Source organism: Protopterus annectens, chromosome 13.part0 (genome assembly GCF_019279795.1).
Source record: "Protopterus annectens isolate FY-2018-M chromosome 13.part0, PAN1.0, whole genome shotgun sequence".
Taxonomy (NCBI): domain Eukaryota; kingdom Metazoa; phylum Chordata; order Ceratodontiformes; family Protopteridae; genus Protopterus; species Protopterus annectens.
In genome coordinates, this window is record NC_056747.1 from 893,267,007 (window position 1) to 893,287,528 (window position 20,522).

At 40.2% G+C, this 20,522-nt stretch overlaps 1 protein-coding gene across 1 annotated transcript in view; it reads left to right on the plus strand.

The window, feature by feature from the left end:
• WSB1 (WD repeat and SOCS box containing 1) overlaps window positions 1-20,522 on the plus strand; it is a gene marked incomplete in the record, with an annotated part of 110,050 nt that overhangs the window by 20,620 nt on the left and 68,908 nt on the right. Inside the window, 2 exon segments of the mRNA XM_044054642.1 lie at window positions 12,653-12,784; window positions 19,314-19,414. Coding sequence (XP_043910577.1) covers window positions 12,653-12,784; window positions 19,314-19,414 — 233 coding nt within the window.

The following is a 20,522-nucleotide window of genomic DNA, read 5'->3' on the forward strand; positions in this document are numbered from 1 at the left end:
ATTGGTACACTTAAGTGGCTATATAGGGCGTTTGTGTACTTCTCCACATAGGAGTCGTTGCCTGTGTTACGGGCTTTGAAACCACTTGGGGGGGGGGTGGTTTGCTTTGGGGAAATATATTTTAATTTAATTTTTTGATTGGGGATATCCGGTCTGATCTTTACTTCAAACGAGACAGATTTGTGGTTTGAAGTGCCCCCCCCACATTAAGTACCGAGTCTTGGACATTTGAGCTCCTTGTTGGGGTGCAGACTTTCTTTTCCAGTGCATTTGATTAACAAAGTCTCGGAACCTCAGTGTGGTCGTGTTTGTGCTTGTGTAACCTTCCCAGTCGATGGATGGGTAGTTAGTCTCCCACGATCAAGGTGTTTGGCTGTATACTGAGTGAGTCAAGCAAGTACAGGTAGGCTATGTGCTTCTCCTGGTTCATAATTGGGGACCTGTAGTTAGCTGTGATGTGGTAGGGTGTTATAGTAGTTATAGGGTGTTATAGTAGTTATTTGGAGCTGGACTAGCTCGAGAGTCGTACTGTTTCACCAGTCACAAGGTGTATTTGGATTTAATGAAAATGGATACACTTCCACCTTTTGGTTCTTTCACACTAGTTTTGGGGTCTGAACCTGTGGAAGGCATGGTCTGGCAAGGCTGGGGTACTCTACAGCCTTGACCCAAGTATCCGTGAATGCACAGATGCCAGTCTTCCTGGAAGTGCCTCTGACTGGTTTAGGCTTCTAGCATTGAGCAGCATGACCTTGAGTTTATCTTCCGAGTAATTTTATACGTTGGAAGTTGAGTTTTCATTTAACATAACCTGAAAAAAGGCTCCGAAGGAGGCAGGTGTCCTTGCCAGTATCTTAAAGCCTTGACACAAGTGAAGACCATCTCTAATGAAGCATCAGCATCTCTCGACAATGTCTTCCCAGGCTGACGGACACTGGATCTCCTTGGAGTGGTTCCAGAAGCTAAACCAATTGTTAAAACTCCTCTTTTTGTCTATAATGTGGCATCCTCCTAGATGATGTAGAATGCTAATTGGGCCCAAGGACATACCTGCGTGGTGCACACAATCTGAGCTCTATCATACCTGTCTTTATATAGTCTAGGGAGGTATGTTTCAAGTTATTCACTTCAACATGTACTATAACATTTATAACTGCGTAATTGATGCTGCGTGACTTGGGTGGATCTCTGCACCAGACAGGCAACGGACCATGACCTTCTTGTCTAGCCTGGTGAGAGGCACTTCACCAGTGGCTAGAAATTTTGGTTTTGAAATGTTTTGCCTTGGGGGGGGGGGGGGGGCTTGATTACTGAGACACTGTTATACAGGTACTGGTGGATTCTGATAGTGTGCCAGTATGTGAGGGTTGTCTGCATTTGGGAGGTCTCTGGTCTTTTGGTAAGCTGTAGGCGAGTACCTGTGTGTAATGTGGGTTTGTGTCTTTACTTCCTCCTGTGTAAGGGGAAAGGTGTGTGAGCTGACGGTGCTTTTGATATCTTGTTACGCGAGAGGACTGAAGTTTCAAGGCATAGAGACCTCTCTCTTGTACTGTACTTATTTGCTTTAGGAGCAGGTGGTTGTCTGTATACATGAGGCAATTGCTAGATTGTCTCAGTATGCCCATGTCAGTCTGAATTGAGAAATGTTAAACTGACTGTCCGTAGCAGCAGGTAATTCCTGGCTTGTGGGAGGGCAAAAGAGCAGCTATTGCTCCAGGATTAGCAAGGGGACTTGAAACTATATAGGATTAGCGAAAAAATCTGGGTGATGCTTGACAGTGCAATAGCTGATCTGCCTGCAGTGTGCAACTTGAGTTGACCAAAGAGCAGCAGTCAAGGCAGAGATGGTTTCACTGAGTGTCTATGAGGGAAAACTGTGATTCTAGGCATTTTGCTTCTGTACAAAGCACTGCTAGCGGTGCTTAAATACGAAGGAATTTACACAGTCCTAACAATCTACCAATAGAAAAGCCCCTTGCATTGCATTTATTCCAACAGTCTCCGATTCAGATGGGCCCTGAGCTACACAGTTATGCCACAAGGGTGCAGTTGGCCCCTCTTAATTTAAGATGGCTGTTTTTTTTTTTGTTTTTTTTTTTCGTGCTTCAATCTATACCAAACGGTCTATATTCAGCAAGTGTGAGTCTAGCCTATGCTGTTTAAGGCAGATGAAGCAAAAATTATACAAGTGTAGAATGAATGTCACGGCAGCAAAACAACATAAAATGAAGCAGCAGTTAAGTGAAATACAGTATAAAAGTGCAAAAAAGGTCTTAAATTCTACTTGTTGTTTTCAGTGGATGCCTGAGATGTACCAGTCATGTTCTGGCTAGTGAAGGGGAAGGAGCTACAGCAGCAAAAGCTAGCAGATATTTGCCAGCATTCCTGGCTGTGCCTAACAGTGTCAAAGGGTGCCCCCCCCCCCCCAGTTAGAGGCCCTTTACTATGTGTAGGAAGGGTTGAATCTCTTGCTCCAAGCATCTCTTTTTTAATGCTTCAGTTGCATTAGTTTTTAATCTTCATTGTTGAGAAGCCATCTCTAACCTAGGTTCCAGTGTTGTAAAGTGCATTTTACTGTGTTATCTGATGGAAAAGTGACTACTACTTGCCTAACCGACTACTGCTTCCATGGGAATTGCTTTTTTAACCATGGAATTGCTTTTTTAATCATGGAATAATGTACCCAGTCCTTTCTTCAAGCCACCAAAAAGAAAATTTAATCAGCAGCCTTTGCCATCACAGCAGGTTATTAAATTGCCACAATCAAAAACTTGTGAGACTCTTCTGGTTCTTTGGACCATACACCTTTTACTTGTCTCCCTCTGGTATAACCCTTACAGCCACCATGGACCAGGGGCTAAACACCTCCTTTATGGCTGTGGAGTTGCCCTTTGGCATGCAAGCAATTGCTCTTCATGCAAAGAGGGATGGGAGGTGTAAATATCTCTGTGCCTAGCCATACTCGAATCCCTATCTCTAGGGATGTTTTTGCCTGGCAAAAGTAGGTTTGTGTCTTTAGAAATTCCTGTTGAAAAAACTTCTTTCTTTGGGCAGAAGGGAATTTATTTTTCCTTGGCTCCGGGTTTAGCTTATATTCTTGACCCTTCCAGTTCAGCTGTTACTAGCAAGAGAAGGGATTATTCACTTTCTGAGATGTTTAACAATTTGAACCACAAAACACTGACTAAGAAGGGGCTGCTTTGCTTTTATTTTTTCTTCTGTTATGAGGTAGCTCTATCTTTGAATCACAATTTATATATATATATATATATATATATATATATATATATATATATATATATATATATATATAAAATTATAGTGGAGTATTTGGTCACAGATAGATAAAAAGATAAAAACAAAAAGTAGCAGTACACACATGGACTTGTTATACAGAGTTCCCAGTTTACAAAGGTCTTTTTACTTGTGGTTCAGTAAATTTTAAGTTAATGGCAGCGTTTCTGGTCAGCTAAAAGGAGGAGTGATTGGACTGAAACTATAACATGGAAAATCATTTTTTTTGTGCTGCTTTGCAGTATAAACAATGAACACAGCCAAGCCTGACATTCATATGCTTACAGAAGAAGAGTGTTGTGAACTGGTCCTACATCTATTGTCAGCTTTTGCACTGCATGGTACTAATAAGAGGCTTCCCCCACAAGTGGCACCTTCAAGATTTTGTCCTCTGCTCTCAAACAAGAGAAAAACAAACAAAAAAAGTTAACTAATGTATGTATATATTTACATGCTTTGCAGTTGTTGTACCACCCAGCAGCAGCTACAGCACAACACTGCAAAGCATTAACCCTATGTCCATCCATTTGCCAAGTCGGCCTTACTTGTTCGCTGCTCTTCACCTGCTCTAGTTTTAAGCGTGACTGCTTACACCCATGTTATATCTGAGATGTTCATTGTTACATTTTACTAATTTTGAATGACATACATTTTTATACTCCTTTTCAAGCACCTACTGATTAGTGTTTTTTTTTTTTTTTTTGTGTGTGTGCAGGTACTTGGCTAAACTAGAATTAGATCTACCCACTCAGTTCACCTACCCTATGCTTGGGCTCACTCTGCTGCCCTACCTGCAATTCCCACCCACTCCCACTAAATCTACATTTTTATAGCTACCCATTAACCATGCCCCTTGCATACTTACCCATTCACAACTTTTTAAAGCATCCAGTTACAAGCCCCTACATTAGGAACAATCCATCACAATATAGTGATATGTCTAGAAGAGGAAGAACATAAAGATATATTGCATTGTATTCAGTTTAAGTCTTCTTAATCCTTCCCTGTTGACCTAGAAAATCCCCCCCCCCTTTTCCCCCCCTGACCCTGCCTTACTCTACAATTATACCAGTAACTATGCTATTCCTACATGCAGCAATCCTTGGCTTACTCATATTGGCTTACCAAATTGCCTTTTTCCACTACCAGTACATCACTAGTAACCGCTCTCCAACAAACCCAGTCACCATTTCACCATACACCACTTTTTTGCAAACATTGTCGTATCGCCAAATCCCTGTAATAGCTCAAACACAGAACTCTTAAATTTGAGATGTACTTAACTCTCACATACATTGCCAAATCTACACCACAAATGCAGTAGAATTTTACTCTGAAGCACACACCCATTGCTCTTCAAATTTAACTGTAAGCTGGGACATGCATCCCAATCCAGGTCCTCAAACCCACCAACATACAGCCCCTTAACTTCCCGTCACACTCCCACATAACATCAGTAGTCCAGCACACAACAGCTCTAACTTTTTAATAAACATGAATTTAAGAAGCTGTGAAGAAAGTACACGGTCATCTGTGCTAGCATGTCTAATCTGAAATTATGTACTTAACTTCAGCGAATCTGTAACGTATGCCAGCATGCCTAGCTGTGATATTGTAAGTTCTTCATGTTGATTTAATATTGTGTTTGTACAAGAGGTAATAGAATACTGTTCAATGTTTTAAACATTCCTAACTGCTTGTTTATGAAGGACATTCTAAATACAGGCTGTCTCAGAATTAGCTGATCTACAGATGTCATGGGAATGTCTCCAGTTGCTCTGTTTACTTTCAGAGACTGATTTTTCAAAAAAAAAAAAATGAAATGAAAATAAGAACTAGAATAGTTGAGACGGTTAACCCAGGCTATAAAAGAGCCTGCTGAAGACTGTTGATATTCACTTAACAGTTTAGTTCAGTTTGTTCACAGTTGCAGTTCAGTGGATACACAAATGACTTCCCAAGAATTGTAAGCCTGCCTTTGCACTGTTAAAACTTTTAGTTTAGATCAGGGACATTGTTCTTCAGATCAGAAATCAAGAATTTTTCTAACTGCTGGATTTATATCCTTCAGTTTTAAATTTTCCTTTTCCCAGTGATTGAGTTCTGTTTATTGAAAGTACTGTTTTTTGCATTTTTTATCATCTTACATTGTGGCTGGTCAGTCAGCCTTTTCTTTAGTGAGTTGAGTGTGCTTATATCTGCTTTGATAACTGCCAGACCACTCTAAAAGCTTGGCTGCTTTAGGTTGTATGCTAGATTTGTTTTGATATTTATTTTAATTAGACAGCCTTTTGAAAGAGCATGTAGATGCTCTGATTGGTGGTATTACTGTATTTTGGGGAAGAGAGACTGCTGGAAATCTGTCAGGCATTCCTAGAAGTGTTTGAATGTGTGCAATTCAGTTTGTGTGAATGTGTCGGAGGTCTTAAACTGGGACACATTACTCTGGAGTGTGTAAGTTGCATTTTAAGGGTGGATAGAAGTATACAGTCCAGTCCTGGGTTATAGAGCGAATTCCTGTTGTGCTCTTGGGGGAAAATTGTGAGATATTTACTCTTGTTGGAGTCAGTAGTGAGGATTAAAGTTCATTAGTTACTGACACAGGATAGTGGGGGATGTCACACTTGTGGCTTTTCGGCGGGATGTTGACTGGACGTCACAGAGGCATCCCAAGTAAAATTCATGAATTTCATGCAACTCTCTCTACCTATACTCTTCAGATTTACTAATCCTTGCTGAAACCTGGCTCAAACCCCACATAATTGATACTGAAATCTTAACACGTGGCTATAACCTTCACAGACAGGACACTAGTGGCGGTGGCATAGCCATTATGCACAAAGATTCAGACTGACTAGAACTCTTGACTACAAATCCAGAGACCTCTTAAATTCAGAAATACTAATCTCCTGTCTCCAACTAAACTCCAAAACACACAGTAATTATAGCAACTTGTATCCTCCCTCAAGATGATAACCCTTCCATAATCGAAACCATCAACTTCCACATTCAATCAGGAAATGTTATAATGGGGGATTTCAATCTAGACTGGGGAACCTCTGTTCATAAAACCCTTCAAATTTGATTTGTGAGAAACCGTAGAGGTTAATAAACTCCCTTCAAATTAAATTTAATTTGTGAGAAACCATAGAGGTTAATGAACTCCCCAACAAGAACAGATAAAAATACTATGTAGCACTCCATCTCGGACTGGATATTAACAAAACAGTCCCTCCCTCTATCACTACAGTCTCCCTGACATTCTTGATGATAGTCTACCCACATACCTACTGAAGCATCAGTTAAGCTTTCCCAAAACCACTGTATTTAATCTTGTCCATAACAAAAGGAACTCCCGAAATCTTCAAATCCCGACTACTGCAGTATGACTGGTCCTCACTAAAATATCTACACTTAGACTCAGCAGTTCAACACTTCCATAATAGATTCATCAGTATCCTCAAACTTGCACCCCTTGGGTACAGAAAGCAACATTATAGCTCAATTCAACAAAAACACCAAAATCTCCCAAAGTTTTGGGGACTATATAAAACAATTCCTTAAACCTGTTCAGTCCACTACTCCATTACATACTACATATAAATCCACAGATAACATTACTTCCCAATTTTACTTGCTTCATAAACTCCATACTCTCCCTCATTTAAAAAAAAAATAAACTACACCACCACCCCCCTAATAGTTCCTACAGGATCAGTATCTAGCCTCAGTTCTTTCTCTCTCAAACCAACACAAACTAATTTACTGAGAGGTTCAATGGTGCTAAAGCCTACATTGCTTACTCCCTAATGAATATCTCAGAATAGCAGCAGATGCCATCTGTTATTCCGTAGCTATCCTATCTATTGGTCAATTTCTGAGCAATACAGCCTCAAACTCTTAATCATCCCCATACACAAAGGTGGCTTCTCAACTGACTAATGTAACTACAGACCAGTTGCTCTCCACTAGCCAAAATACTTGGAAAAATGCATAGACAAAAAAAACTCGTTTTAATATCTGTTAAGTAATGACTTTCTTAGTAATTCCCTACTTGGTTTCAGACCCAATTACAATACCACAACCACTTTAAGTTTTACCAGTATCATCATCCATCTCAGAAACGGTGGCCAACTAGTCTCTTCCATTTTCCTCGACATGTCAAAAGCATTCAACGGTATCCCACCAAAACTACTGAATAAACTAGCACCTTTAAAACTCACCCAAGCAGCCCTGTCATGGTTTCCCAGCTACTTATCAGACCACCAACAAGCAGTCAAGTGGCTAAACAAACTCTCCCCTACTGACCTGTCACAGTTTGTGTCACACAGGGTTCAATCTTAAGTCCATTGCTTTTTACCATATTTACTAGCTTAACTCTGCACCGTCCTCTATCAAGTCTTTCGCTCGATGATGACTCCTGAATATGTTCAGCTCCTTCCCTTCCTGGAATCTTAGTTTTTGATGCCTGTCTAGTAGGGATTGTTTGTGTCTTGTCTTGCAACTATTATTTTCTTTGTTTTGTTTAGATTAACGCTCTTCTTTAATATCAAGTTGCATGATCACCTCCCTTTATAATTTACTTTTCTAATAAGACCAAAATTGAACCAGTTGAACGCGCCGAACTTCTTGAGGTCACAGTTGATAACTGCCTAAAATTTTGATAAACATACAGCGCAGACTATCGGGTTCACATCAGATTTGGCTGACTTTACTGAGCCAAGCCTTATCTTGCCAATACCACCAGACATTCCATAGTTAGATCACTCTTAATTTCGACCCTTTTTATATGCACCTCCTAGTTTTGTAAACCTCAAAAGTCTGAATTAAATTAGAAGACTGTTACAAAAATATAGCTAGATTTGCTATGAACCCTCATTATAGATCACACCATAGCACTGCTCTGCATGAACTAAACTGGATTTAACTGCAGTCTTTGTACCAACTATTACCCACTCCATCTTTTGGCAACCTGAAAACTGCCCTGCACTCAGACTTTGTTCAACCTTACACTAACTGCAGAAAGTTTAGATTCTCTGAAACTCTTATTAAGGGTAATTCCATCCCTACACATACTAAACACTTCCCTCCAGATTTAAGCTGCTACTCTGGGATCATCTTTCCAACAACTGACTATGCTCCTGTACAACTTTTGGGTGAATGCAATTGATCCCTCTTTCCCTTAATATCTATAACCTACTGTGAACCCACTAAACCCTACTACAACTAGATGTCTCTTCTCCCCCGCATTCTTTCTACTTTCCTACTTTATTTCTTCTCCAGATTCTCCTTTTTATTATAACATAATTTATTTCTGTCAAAACAGCTAATGTAAGAAGTTCATGTTATAAACTTTATACAAGTTCTGCTTTTTATTTGTTGGACTCTTAAATGACTCGTGTTGCATTTATGCTGCCTTTTATATCTGGAGCACTAAACACTTTATAATACAATAGATGGCTGATGAAAGTTAAACTGGTTATTACATTATTTTAAGTTGGTAGACTGTTTTTTTTTTTTTTTGTAAATTTCTGTAAAAAATTTTTTTTGTATTATGTATAGTCTGTTTATAACTCTGTTATTTATTTATTTTACTGGTGCTTTTCTTGGGCCTCCACTGAAAAAAGGACTTCTGGCCCAGTCGGGCACTTCTGGTAAACAAATGTAAAATAAAAATAATTGTGTTAAATTGGTCAAGGTACAGGACTGAAGTTTTACACCAGTAATCAAAAAAAGTCTGTTATGGGGAAGCATAACAGGACAAGGGGAGGGATGTAGAATCCCTTTGATGGGAATGTATGGGTATGATCAGAGGATAGTGATGAGAGGTAGGGGAGGAGAAGAGGTAGAAGAGTTGGCCCAAGGAAGTTCGGAAAGGTGGAGAGGAGGCAGATAGGCAAGCAGGAGCTTTGAGAACCAAAGGAACTGAGGAAATGTGAAGAATGGTGGCTAAAAAGGTGTGTAATTTTTATGTAAATTTGTAAAATGTGTGTATTTTGAGTTAGTTGCACGTGTATGGGTATAATATAGCAATAACCCATACCTGGGTGTGGGTAATGCTGGATTTACCCACTGTTGGTGTGGTTTGGTCACGAGGGCGAAGCCCGAGTGGCCAAACAGACAACCGTGGGTAAATCCAGCATTATCCACACCCAGAAGTGGGTTATTACTATTATACAATGACATTATTTAAGAAAAAAAATAATTACTTAAATAATGGCATTGTATAATGCCTCCTTGCTGCCCTGCCGCAGCTGTCTGGTATTCTGTTGCAGTTGTGATGTACTGCGTATGCTTATGCAGTACATCAGAGCTGTGGGCAAAAGCAACGGAGAAAGCAAGATCTTTGTTGCTTTTTACAAACTATCTCGCTATGTTAAAGCTGTTTAACATAGCGAGACAGCTTTAAATAAAGCAACGGAGATAGGAATATCTCAGTTAGCTTGTCTCACTATGTTAAACTCGTTTAGCATGCCGAGACAGTGTGTAAAAAAAAAAAGCAATGGAGATCTTGCATTCTCTGTTGCTGTAAAAAGAGTTTTACTAATGGAAAAAGTCTGGGCGACTGGACTTTTCCATTACTGTACTATAACTCTGATTTACAATGTGCACGCTGACCAATCAACGTGCACGTTTTGAAATATTCATGGGGGGTCGTTTAATTATGTGTAATGGATTTGTATATGCATGAATGTTGTGATGCACATGTGTTAATGGTCGGGATACCATTTATCAGTGCTGGCCCAATGTACAGAGTAAGTCAAACCAAAACTATACTTACGGCAACAAAGAATTATGGATTCTCATTTGGCTACTGGTAAAACTTGACAGGACACTTTTTTTGGGGGGGGGGGTTTGGAGAGGGTTATCCTCTAACTTAAAAATGCCAACTTCACGGTTGCACAGCCATAACCAAAAGTGAGACTCCTTGACCAAGCATTACTTACTGTTGCATAACCCTATTGCATCCGCACTCTTTAAAAGCGAGACTGACAGTTTATGACAGCCATAGTCAGTGTTGACAGGCTCTCTTCACTAGACTGTGGAGGAAATCTTTGAGTCCCGCAGTAATGAAATGATGCTGATAAGTTTAGTTGGGTAGCTATCATACCTATTAAGTCCCCTAATTAGTTTAGTTTAACTTTTGTTGTTCTTTCGGCTTTTCCCGGTTAGGGGTCGCCACAGCAGAACTCCGGTCCGCTATTGATTGGCAGTTGATTTTTATGGTGCTGAGGTGTCAGCCTGACGTCCAACCTTTAATGAAGGCACACCCATTCACGCATGTCTTTCGAACGCCATTCGACCACAAGGAGGACATGCAGACTCCACACAGAAGGCGCTCCAACTGAGAATTGAACAGGAGAACTTCTTGCTGTGAGGCGACAATGCCACCACTGCACCACCGCACATACAGATGTGGTTTGATAGTTGTCTTGCGTGCATTGTAGTTATAAAAATGAGTACAAATTGTGCAGAATTTAATTATTGCATTGGCAATGTACGTACTTTGGATGTGTTCTTTGTAATTTTTCAGTTGTCCTAATGTGTTTGAAATTTTTGATTGCTTTTTCCATGACAAATGCAAGTGTGTGTGTGTTTCCATTTGATCAAATGGTTATTTGACTCTTTTATATCACTTTTCACAAATGAGTGAGAACCTATTTTACCGAGTACTTTTTCACCGACTCGAAACGGATGTAGAAAATGCATGAGGCAGCCCCTCCCCCCAGTGGAAGATGACTTCACACAAATACACAACTACTCCCCTTTATTTCCATGTTCTCATAACCATGAGAAAAGAGCCACACACAGTTGATCATTGTTGCAGACATTTACAGATGTAGGGGTGTTGGTCAATTGTGTTTTACCACTTCTGATTCAGTCCAAGTGAACATTCCTTCAAATGATAGAAACCCGTGTGTGTGATATAAAAAAAATAGATACAAGTGCTATATAATATACACACATTTTTACTGGTGGTCTTTTTCAGCCCCATTACCTAGGCTGGTTGGCTTAGTTGCAAAAAGAATAACCAAGCTGGTGGGGGGGGGGGGGGATTGCTGTACATGCTGAACCGTTGTGAAATAAGTGTTGAACATAAGGACTTGTGGTCTGCTGAAGTGCCATGAAATGGTAAGGGCTTGAAAATGCTTGGGGGGAGGGGGGGCTGTGACTGATCAGCATTGCTTTCAGCTATACGTTCAGTACAGCCAAATGAATCCTGCATCAGTGGTTCAGGTGGTTGTGCAGCTCTCGTTATAGATTTTGGTTTTGTTTTATATTGTGCTCGTTTCTAAATTGAAATGGATAGTGATCAGCTAAAAAATAAAGGGCTACTAATCTAGAAAAAAATTGTATAGTCTTGGCTGCAACAACATCTGCTTTTGAGTGGGTTCTTAATTTTGTGCTGAAATGCATAATTCCTGGTTGTATCCATTTCTCTTTTGGGAGAAGGAAGATGGTACTAAGCCTACTGTTTTGATGTGTCTTTTGGAGATCCCAACATAGTCAGGTGGTAGTGCCTAGAGAGAAGCCTGCTTTGACTGTTATATTATTACACTGACCATTGTTTTTGTTCTGCCATACTAGCAATGCATTTCTGTAACTTTTTATAATGGAGAGAGAGGCAGAACAGCTGCCCTGTGTTGTCCAGCATTGTTCAGAACATTGATAAGGTGGTGTCTGGCACAAGATAAAAACTGATCACTTCCATGTGGGAGTTCTCCTTTTTGCAGCAGAAGTGGCCGTAAATCTGGTTCTGGTGTTCTGTTGAGGCTGCAGTGGGGCTGGGGGAAGGAGGCAGTGACAGAAGGAGAGTAGATAGAGGGGAGGCCAACCAAAAATGGGGACATTTTTTTTAAATGTGCTTTGTGAGAAGCTGTATTTAGACTAGTACACTAGTGTTTTGCTGTGACTATGCTTAACTTTACAGAATGTGCTACAGTTAAAACGGACCTAATAGAATGAAGAGTTTAAGATCTAGCAAATGCTTTCAGTTCAGCATTTCTGTTACTTTTGCTAGACAGTTCAAGTAACGCAACTTTGTAAAGATTTCATTGACTACTTTAAGGTAATTACTGATCTGTATCATTACAACGCTGTGCTTTTATATTAAAGCATATGTGCATTCCTTTTTTTGTAATGTGCATGATGTAATAAAAAGGTCCTTGGGTTTTGTGTGTTTAACTGTTCCAAATACTTATCTTGACTGTAATGATTGTTCAATATAGCAGCTTAGTCCACTCCCTCAACTCAGATGTTTTTAATTGAATTCACCTGTCCAAAGAGGTTGTTTATGGAATTGCCCACAGTGAGAGCTGTCTTTGATATATTGTGTAATTTGTGGTATTACTTTTAGGAAAATTGCTCCTTAATTTGATGGATCATACTGAAGTTGTAAGAGACTTGACCTTTGCTCCTGATGGAAGTCTTATTCTGGTATCTGCTTCAAGAGATAAAACCCTTAGAGTCTGGGATCTGAAAGATGATGGTAAGTTTTCTGAGTAACATTTGTAATTTTAATTTAATGAAAACGCAGGAGAAAATGTGTACCGGTCTCCACAAAATTTTTTGCACCATGCCTAATTGTTTTTAGCATTTTAGTTCAATGTAAAGGTTTACTGTCGGCATTATTTTTTGCAACCTTTAGAGACTTACTGCAGACTCTTTTTTTTTTTTTTTATTTGGGGGGGGGGGGGTGCTGATGGCGCTTTCCTGTTTTAAAATATTTGGATTTTGATTATTGGCAAAGATGTCACCCCCCCCCCCCCCAGTGCCTTTTTTTTAGGCAATACCAACCTAATAATCCCACCACCATAACAAAACAAGCAGTGGAAAATATGAAGGTGTTAACTGATCAGTGCTAGAAAGAAAAAGAAACTCCTCCATAACAAGTCATTCTCACCCTGGGAGACCTGGAACTGTGTACTGACTGAGACATGGTTTAAAGTAGTGAACAAAGTCTGGCTTTGCAGAGATATAATTCTTTCCATACGATTAGACCAGTGGTTGCTCAGGAGAGGAAAAAAAGGTGGCTGTGTATCAGTCTAAATCCAGAAGAGATTCATATCAAAGCTGATGAAGCTGTACTGCAACATGCTGCTTTATGTCCAAATAACAACCAAAGTTCCCATGCCATGTAATAGCTAGCTATAGAACTCCCTCTTTGACAAAAGAAAGCTGCTGCACCTGTCTGCTGTAACTAGAATCACTAACTATTAAACCCAACACCAGTTTACTAGGTGATTTTAAACTATCCAACTATAGAATGAGAAACCTATGCTACCAGTAGTGCACAAGCACAGAGATTGTAATTTTGTCAGTACAAATGCTCTGGAACAATTAGTCAAAGTGCCCACTGGCAGGAGTAACATCTTGAACCTTGTCCTTACTAATATGGGATCATCTTGCACCATTGTCTTGTGTATCTTCACTTGGTAGGCCTAACCATAAAGCATTCTTCTTTGAAATGAAACAAACTAGGGATCCCTTCCACGCAAGGTACCTTCAGAAATTTCTTTAAAACAAACTGCCTACTTCTCCATGATATATTTGGCAAGCTTCAGATCCCCCACCAATCCCGGTTAACTCCACTGAATACTTAAATGTACACCACCACACTACCAGCGTGTATATAGCTGAATAGATGCAGCTGTACCCCATAGGAGCAAGTGCAGGGTAAACCCCAGAAACAAGCCCACATAGTGGAACCATAATATTAGCAAGCTGTATAATAAAAGTAAAAGAATTTTGACAAAAAGTAAGAGTAATTCCCAGAATATTAAGAGCCCTTGTCACTGAAATAACTCAAGAGCTTAATAAAATCCACCAAAGTTTGAGGCTAAAATGGCTACCCAAGCCAGAGATGATCACAAGGTGTTTTTTAGTTATGTTCATGATATCAAAAGCACAATGCATAAATATGCTGAGCTGATTGCGAACAGTGCTGCCTACAGTGCAGCTGAAAATATAGCTAACAAACTGTGATAAATCTGTCTAAACTTTATACTCCTCTCCTCTCCTCCTATCTATCTATTTATTTATTTGCAGTTTGTTTACCAGGATAGTCCATTGGGCCAAGATGAACCCGTTTTCAATGGAGTCCCAGGGAGAAAAGCTCCAAAAACAAGCAAGGTTACAATAGGTTTTAGATTAGTTTTTACAAATATTACAGACTAGAGCAAAACATTACAAATAGTACAGACTAGTGAAAAACATTACAGATGATATAGACTAGTAAAAAAGGAACCTTACCGTATAAATACTGAGAAGCCATTACATCTTAACGCACTTAAGAGGTGCATTCTAATACATTCTTTGTAAATAGCTTAGTAAGTACAAGGGAAGGATGTATGAGTTGGGAGAGAAAGTAAAATGGAAATTGCTAGTGTAAATTGTGGGGTGGGAGCAGGAGCATTCCCACTGGGATACTAGATGTGAGATTTTTTTAATATAAAGCGGTTAGAGGTGGTACGATTGGATGGTGGTAGAGAGTTCGAGACATGCTAGACCGTAGCATAGGAGATTTTTACCTGGGGGACGAGTTGGTTTATACAATTCTATTAGGTTTTGGTTGTTAGACTAGTACTCTGTCAGGTAGGTGCATTTTAAAGGCAAAGGAAAGGGGGGGACAGAGGGAGGGGTTGAAAATGAGCTCATGTGCAAGAGTAAGTTGTGTAGGTGAGATGATTGGATAGTTCTAACCATTTTAGTTTGTGGAGAGAAGAACAGTGGTGGGTGGAGGACTTATGGCTGGCAGCGAACTTGGCAATTTTGTTATAGCCAGAAGAAAGTTGTGTTTTAAGGGAAGATTGTAGGGTTAGTTAGGAGTGGGGCTCCGTAGAGAAGGGAGGGGGATAAGAAATGAGGTAGAGAGTGATTTTAGTGGAGGGTGTGAGCGATTTTGTTGGTAGTGCATGCCTAGTTTTTGATGGATTTTTTTAATATTTAGTTGAAGGTGGGAATTGAATTTAAGTTGACTGTCAATTTGGACCCCTAGTAATTTGGCCTCTGACACCAATTTCAGAGATGTGTTGTTATGGCTAGTGATAGTGTGTGTGTTTATATTGAAAGAGGTGACTTTAGAGGGAAGTAAATACCATTAATTTGGTTTTAGAGTCATTAAGTGCTAGGTGATTTATTTTTTTATTTTTTTTTTTTTGTATCCATTATTCAGTGGTAGAAAATGCATCTTGTGTAAGCTTTAGGAGTGTAGGGATGGATGTGGCAGAACAGATAATAGTTGAATCATCTGCGTATTGGATGATATTTGAGAAAGGGATAGAATTGCGGAAGTCATTTATAAATGTATTAAAGAGGAGGGGACCCGGTATGGAACCTTGGGGAACTCCAGTTGGGGTATTGAGGAATGAGGAGGTGACCTTTTTCCATTTTAAGTGGTATTCCTTACATTTCCATCTATCCCTACAGATGCACTTAAAACAGACTCACCTCCAGCTATTACACAAGACCAAGTCTTGTGTTAGAAGCAAAATACTGTCAGAATCCTGACAGTATCCCTGGATACATCTTAAGTAGCTCGAAGCATGGTTTAGCCACACCCCTTACAACTTTGTTCAAACTCTGTTTCCATACATATTTTGTACCAAGTGAATGCGGAACAGTTAGTCATTCCCTTGCATAAGAGAGGACCTTTCACAAACCCAGCAATTATGTACCCATAAGTCTGACCAACCTCATGTATACAAAGCTATGGACTGACTTGCCATGGAATTAATCTGTCAGGACATAGGGAACCTAGGACATAGGGAACCTGCAAGCACTAGACAAGTGTTTTTACACAGCCTGGTAAGTTGCTTTGGTGTTTTTGTTTTTTTTTTTTTTTTTTTTTGTTTTGTTTTTAAGATGGATGAAGGCATAATATACATTGCATAACTTAACCTGAGCAAAGCTTTTGATACAATTTTTCCCCTCTGGCATGGTCGAAAAAATAAAAATAATTCTGAGAATAAACACCTGTTGTATTACCACCATGCTCACAGATGGGACACACAATCAAAATATGGGAAGTTGCCTCCACAGAGAGGCCAGTTAACAGTGGAGCCCCTCCCTCGAGAGTTCTGTGTTGGAACTCTTCTCTTTGACATTAACCTTTCTGAAGTTATAGCCAACACCAAAGGGCTCTGGCTGTAAGTCTGAAGATGACTGCAAGCTAGGAGCAGTTTTTGAATCGCCAAAAGACTTGGCCATCCTGCAGGAAAGTTTGTCTTCAATAACTGGTGTCAAAATCATGGTCTGAAACAAATGCCAAAAATGCATTTTTGTAGCTTTTGGGGAAGCCTTCTACCCCAGGTAACTATCACATTGACAGTAAACCCCTAAGATTACACTTAGTTTGGGATTTGGAAACTTGTATGGACATTGACCTAACTTTTGACCAACGGGCATCTGTTGTAAGAAAGACATTCTATATTGCATCACTTGTAGACAGAGGGATTGTGTCTAGATCTAGAGAGGTCATTGTTCTCTCTTACTCAGCTGTCATTAGGCCAGTCATTAAATATAATGTCCTCTTTGGCATGTTTAGGCCCATGAAGCAGCTGGTATGCCCACAGAGGTACCTTACTAAAAGGATACAAGGCTTAAACATGTCTTACATGGATTGACAGTCGCTGTTCTCTGCACCCTACAGACTGGTAAGAGATGTCCTGTGTGTAGCATGTAAGGCATCCTCCGATCCATTACTGATGGATTTCTGCACATCAGCAAGTCGGATGGCGTCCGAAATACTGTCTGGGGATCCAAACCTCTTCTGCAACATTAGAATGGTTTGGAGGGGACAGGATTATATCGCAGAGAATACCACTTCTGTGAAACAGACTCCCCATTCACATAATTCATACCCGTCCATTTGCAAGCACAAATCTGGTCTGTAGATGGGACATTGAAAATTCCCCCAGGACTGCCCCATGTACTGCTAATGGACAGATGCAGCTCCTAAATGACTTGTCCCATGCATGGGGTCCCCTCAGCTTATCCATGGTATGATCCCAGAACAGGATATGAGGGCTTCCTGGGCCAACATGGGTGGGGCAACAGGAACAGTGAAGGAAGTGCTTCTCTACTACTTTTTATCAGGTGACTTCATGGAGGCCAGTACATTGTTTGCCAAGAGAGAGACTCGTCACAAGATTGCAAGTAAGAGTGGTCAGCATGCGTCTTTGGTATACTTCTTATAAGAAAAGGACACTGAGGTAAAATTGGAAACTGCAAAGTTCATCCCTGGTGAATCTGTATGGCCCTAGCATAAACCACGGGTGGCTGCAAGCCTTGATCAGGCAAGGCTGCAAGGGGAATGGAGACTAGGCTTGAGTCCTGGAAGTTGAGTGGTGCAAAAGCATTATATTTCAAGGAAATTCTCAGTGTTGTAGCACCTCAGGAAAAAAGGAAATGGGTGGAATTTTATAAGAATGGTGGCATTCCAAAAAGAGCATTTGTGAAGACAATAGAATGGATGTGATTCTGAGCCAGTTATGGAAGTTAAGTATGTAAGGAAAGTTGCTGGTGGAATGCAGAAGTCGTGGAAGTTCAAAAGAAGGGAGTGCAGGAAGATGTGGGAGATGAGAAAAGACGGACCAGACAAGAAGGAATGGCTAATGGAAGAGGCCAAGAGCAGTCACCGTAGCAAAGAGCAGCGTGTCAGAGGACCACTACCAACTGGGTGTACTGTTGTGCCTTTTCCCCAGCTTCTGAGGAAGTAACTCGGCAGATGACTTAAGGAAGCTTTAAGTTGCAGGATGGTTGCATGAAGATGGTCATCCGTTCTAGTTCATAATGGTCGCCAGCAACTGTTGCTCACCGGTATGGACCATTAAAGTTGGATGGAAAGAATATTTAAAAAATTCTGTATAAAGAAAAATTCCCAGGAGCTGTAATGCCTGGAGAGGAAGAAAAAACCACTCTACTCCTAATAGTATGCAGTGAAGATCTATCTCCGATGACTGGAGAATGTTTGTTTTTTTTTTTCTTTACTTTTCCATCTATATCTCTGACATCTGCACCACCTTCCTTGAAGTAAATTGGCATTAAGGCGCCTGATCTGGGGGGTACTACTTTCTAGATTTCGGTGTGCTTCAGTCTGCTCTTTTTAAGAACACATTAGAAGTAGAGATCATATAATGTGGGCCTCCATCGGGATTTCAAGATGCAGAAATAGATTTGTCCATCTCCTTCAGTTTTGAGAGTAGGGTGAGCTGACCCCAATCAACCTATCTTTGACTGTTGGAGCAGACTTGCCCACCCATCATGTGAATTCTGCAGTGAATTCCATTCAGATTCCGTGTCCAAATCGTTTTGTGGTTCTATCCACTCGTCCCAAGAGCATTGGATTCAACCTGTGTCTCTGGGCCGAGGTCTTGACAGTAGGAAGACAAGACTGCTCCTATTATTTTATGGGGATCCTTTTTGGTGTCTTGTCTGTCTTCTGTTGACTGTACCGATTCCCCTCTTCTGTTCTGTCTGACTGTGGGATTCCTTTTGAGGCCACCTGTCACCATCAACGAACGGACTACTCTTGCACTTGGGAGTTCCTTGGAACATGTGACTGTGGGCTCTGCATTTTGACATTATGAAGAGGATCATAATCTCTTTCATCAGTAGCTGCTTCACAGGCTTCTTTGGTGTTTACGTCCAATAAGGAGGCAGTGGGGAAGTGTACACTTTTAAGGTTGAGGTGAATAGAAGCTGGTGACATTCATTTTGATGAAATTGAAATGTAATGTATTTTATACAAAGTAATTTTTAGTGTGTTATCCTTTTTGTATATAGCATTAGATTTAATTGTTCAGAGTTTTCCAGTGTTTTGTCTTTAGTCTGCAAAGGAAAAAAGTATGCTGCCAGGGGGTAATTTTTAATGTTTACTGTAGTATAGAATTGTACTAGTTCTTCCTGTGCAGTTGCATGGTGGTTAATACATCAGTTTAGTAAAAGAAGCTGATAAGTGTATGCATGTGGTGCGAGTAATTTATTGGTATTTGATCTTCCTAATGTTTGTTTTGCAGGCAATATGATGAAGGTTCTAAAAGGGCACCCCAACTGGGTGTACTGTTGTGCCTTTTCCCCAGATTCTTCTGTCCTATGCTCTGTTGGAGCTGGCAAAGCAGTATGTATTTTTTTTTAATTGGCATGCTATAAAATGAAGTAAATTGAGCAATCCTGAAGTGTATGCATGAGTGTGGTGCATGTGTATTTTTTTTGTGGTGGAAATTTTTTGTAATTTTGCAGTGCATGGTACATTTTATGTGATTTGATGAGCTAGAGCACGTGAAGTATAAATTCATTTAGTTAAATGTGCTGCTATTGAATTTACCAAATAAAATACATGTGCATATTTAGAATTTGGTTATTGACATTGAGGTATTTTACCTGCACCGTCTTAAAGAACCGTTTTGCAAATCAGATTACAAGGGAGTTCTTTGTAAAGTTGTTCTCTGGTAAGTTCATGCAGTCTGTTTAGTTTCAACCCTGCTGCAGCTGTTTTCATGGCATCACTTTCTCATTTTGGATCTGGAGCATTGGATCCACCACTTCCCCTGAGTTGACTGGACTTCACAGTGTAGATTGCGGTTCCCTCACAGTGTAGATTGGGGTTCCCTGCCCAACTGATGAGTTGGATTGATAGCATTATAGCCTTAAACTGTTGCTTTTATTTGGAAACCAGAATAATGCTTGTGTTGACTGCAGTCCTCACATTTTAGATGTCCTCTGTGAAGGTAGCCTGTGGCTCGCTCAGCTTCATGAGCTTTACCATCCCTTAGAGCTGTGACCATTGCCATGCCATCCCACCAAAGTGTAGTATAAAGGGTATGTCATCCAACACTTGCCTTCTGATATTTCTTGTTGTGCAGTATGCTTGGCTTATGTAGCATTGTGTTTTACACTGCTCAATCCATAGGTTGACCTCTTTCCAGCAGCCAGGTAAATACCCCTTTGGGGATCTGGTAAATTGTTTGGCTTATTTCTGTCTTTGATGGTTCTATATGCAGTGTCTATAAATCCAGCAAGAGGGCAACCTCTGCTTTACCGGGAATTCCACTCCCAGCGACAAGGAGAGCCGAATGCTTTGCATTATATATACCTGTACTACCCTTTTATTCACAGCCACAAACTGCAAGAACTTTTTCTTTCTTGCCAGCAGTCTCTACTAAAAGAGATTGGTGGTGCTAGGAGGGGGTTGAAGACTAGGATCTTAAATGAGGTCCTGGACTTGT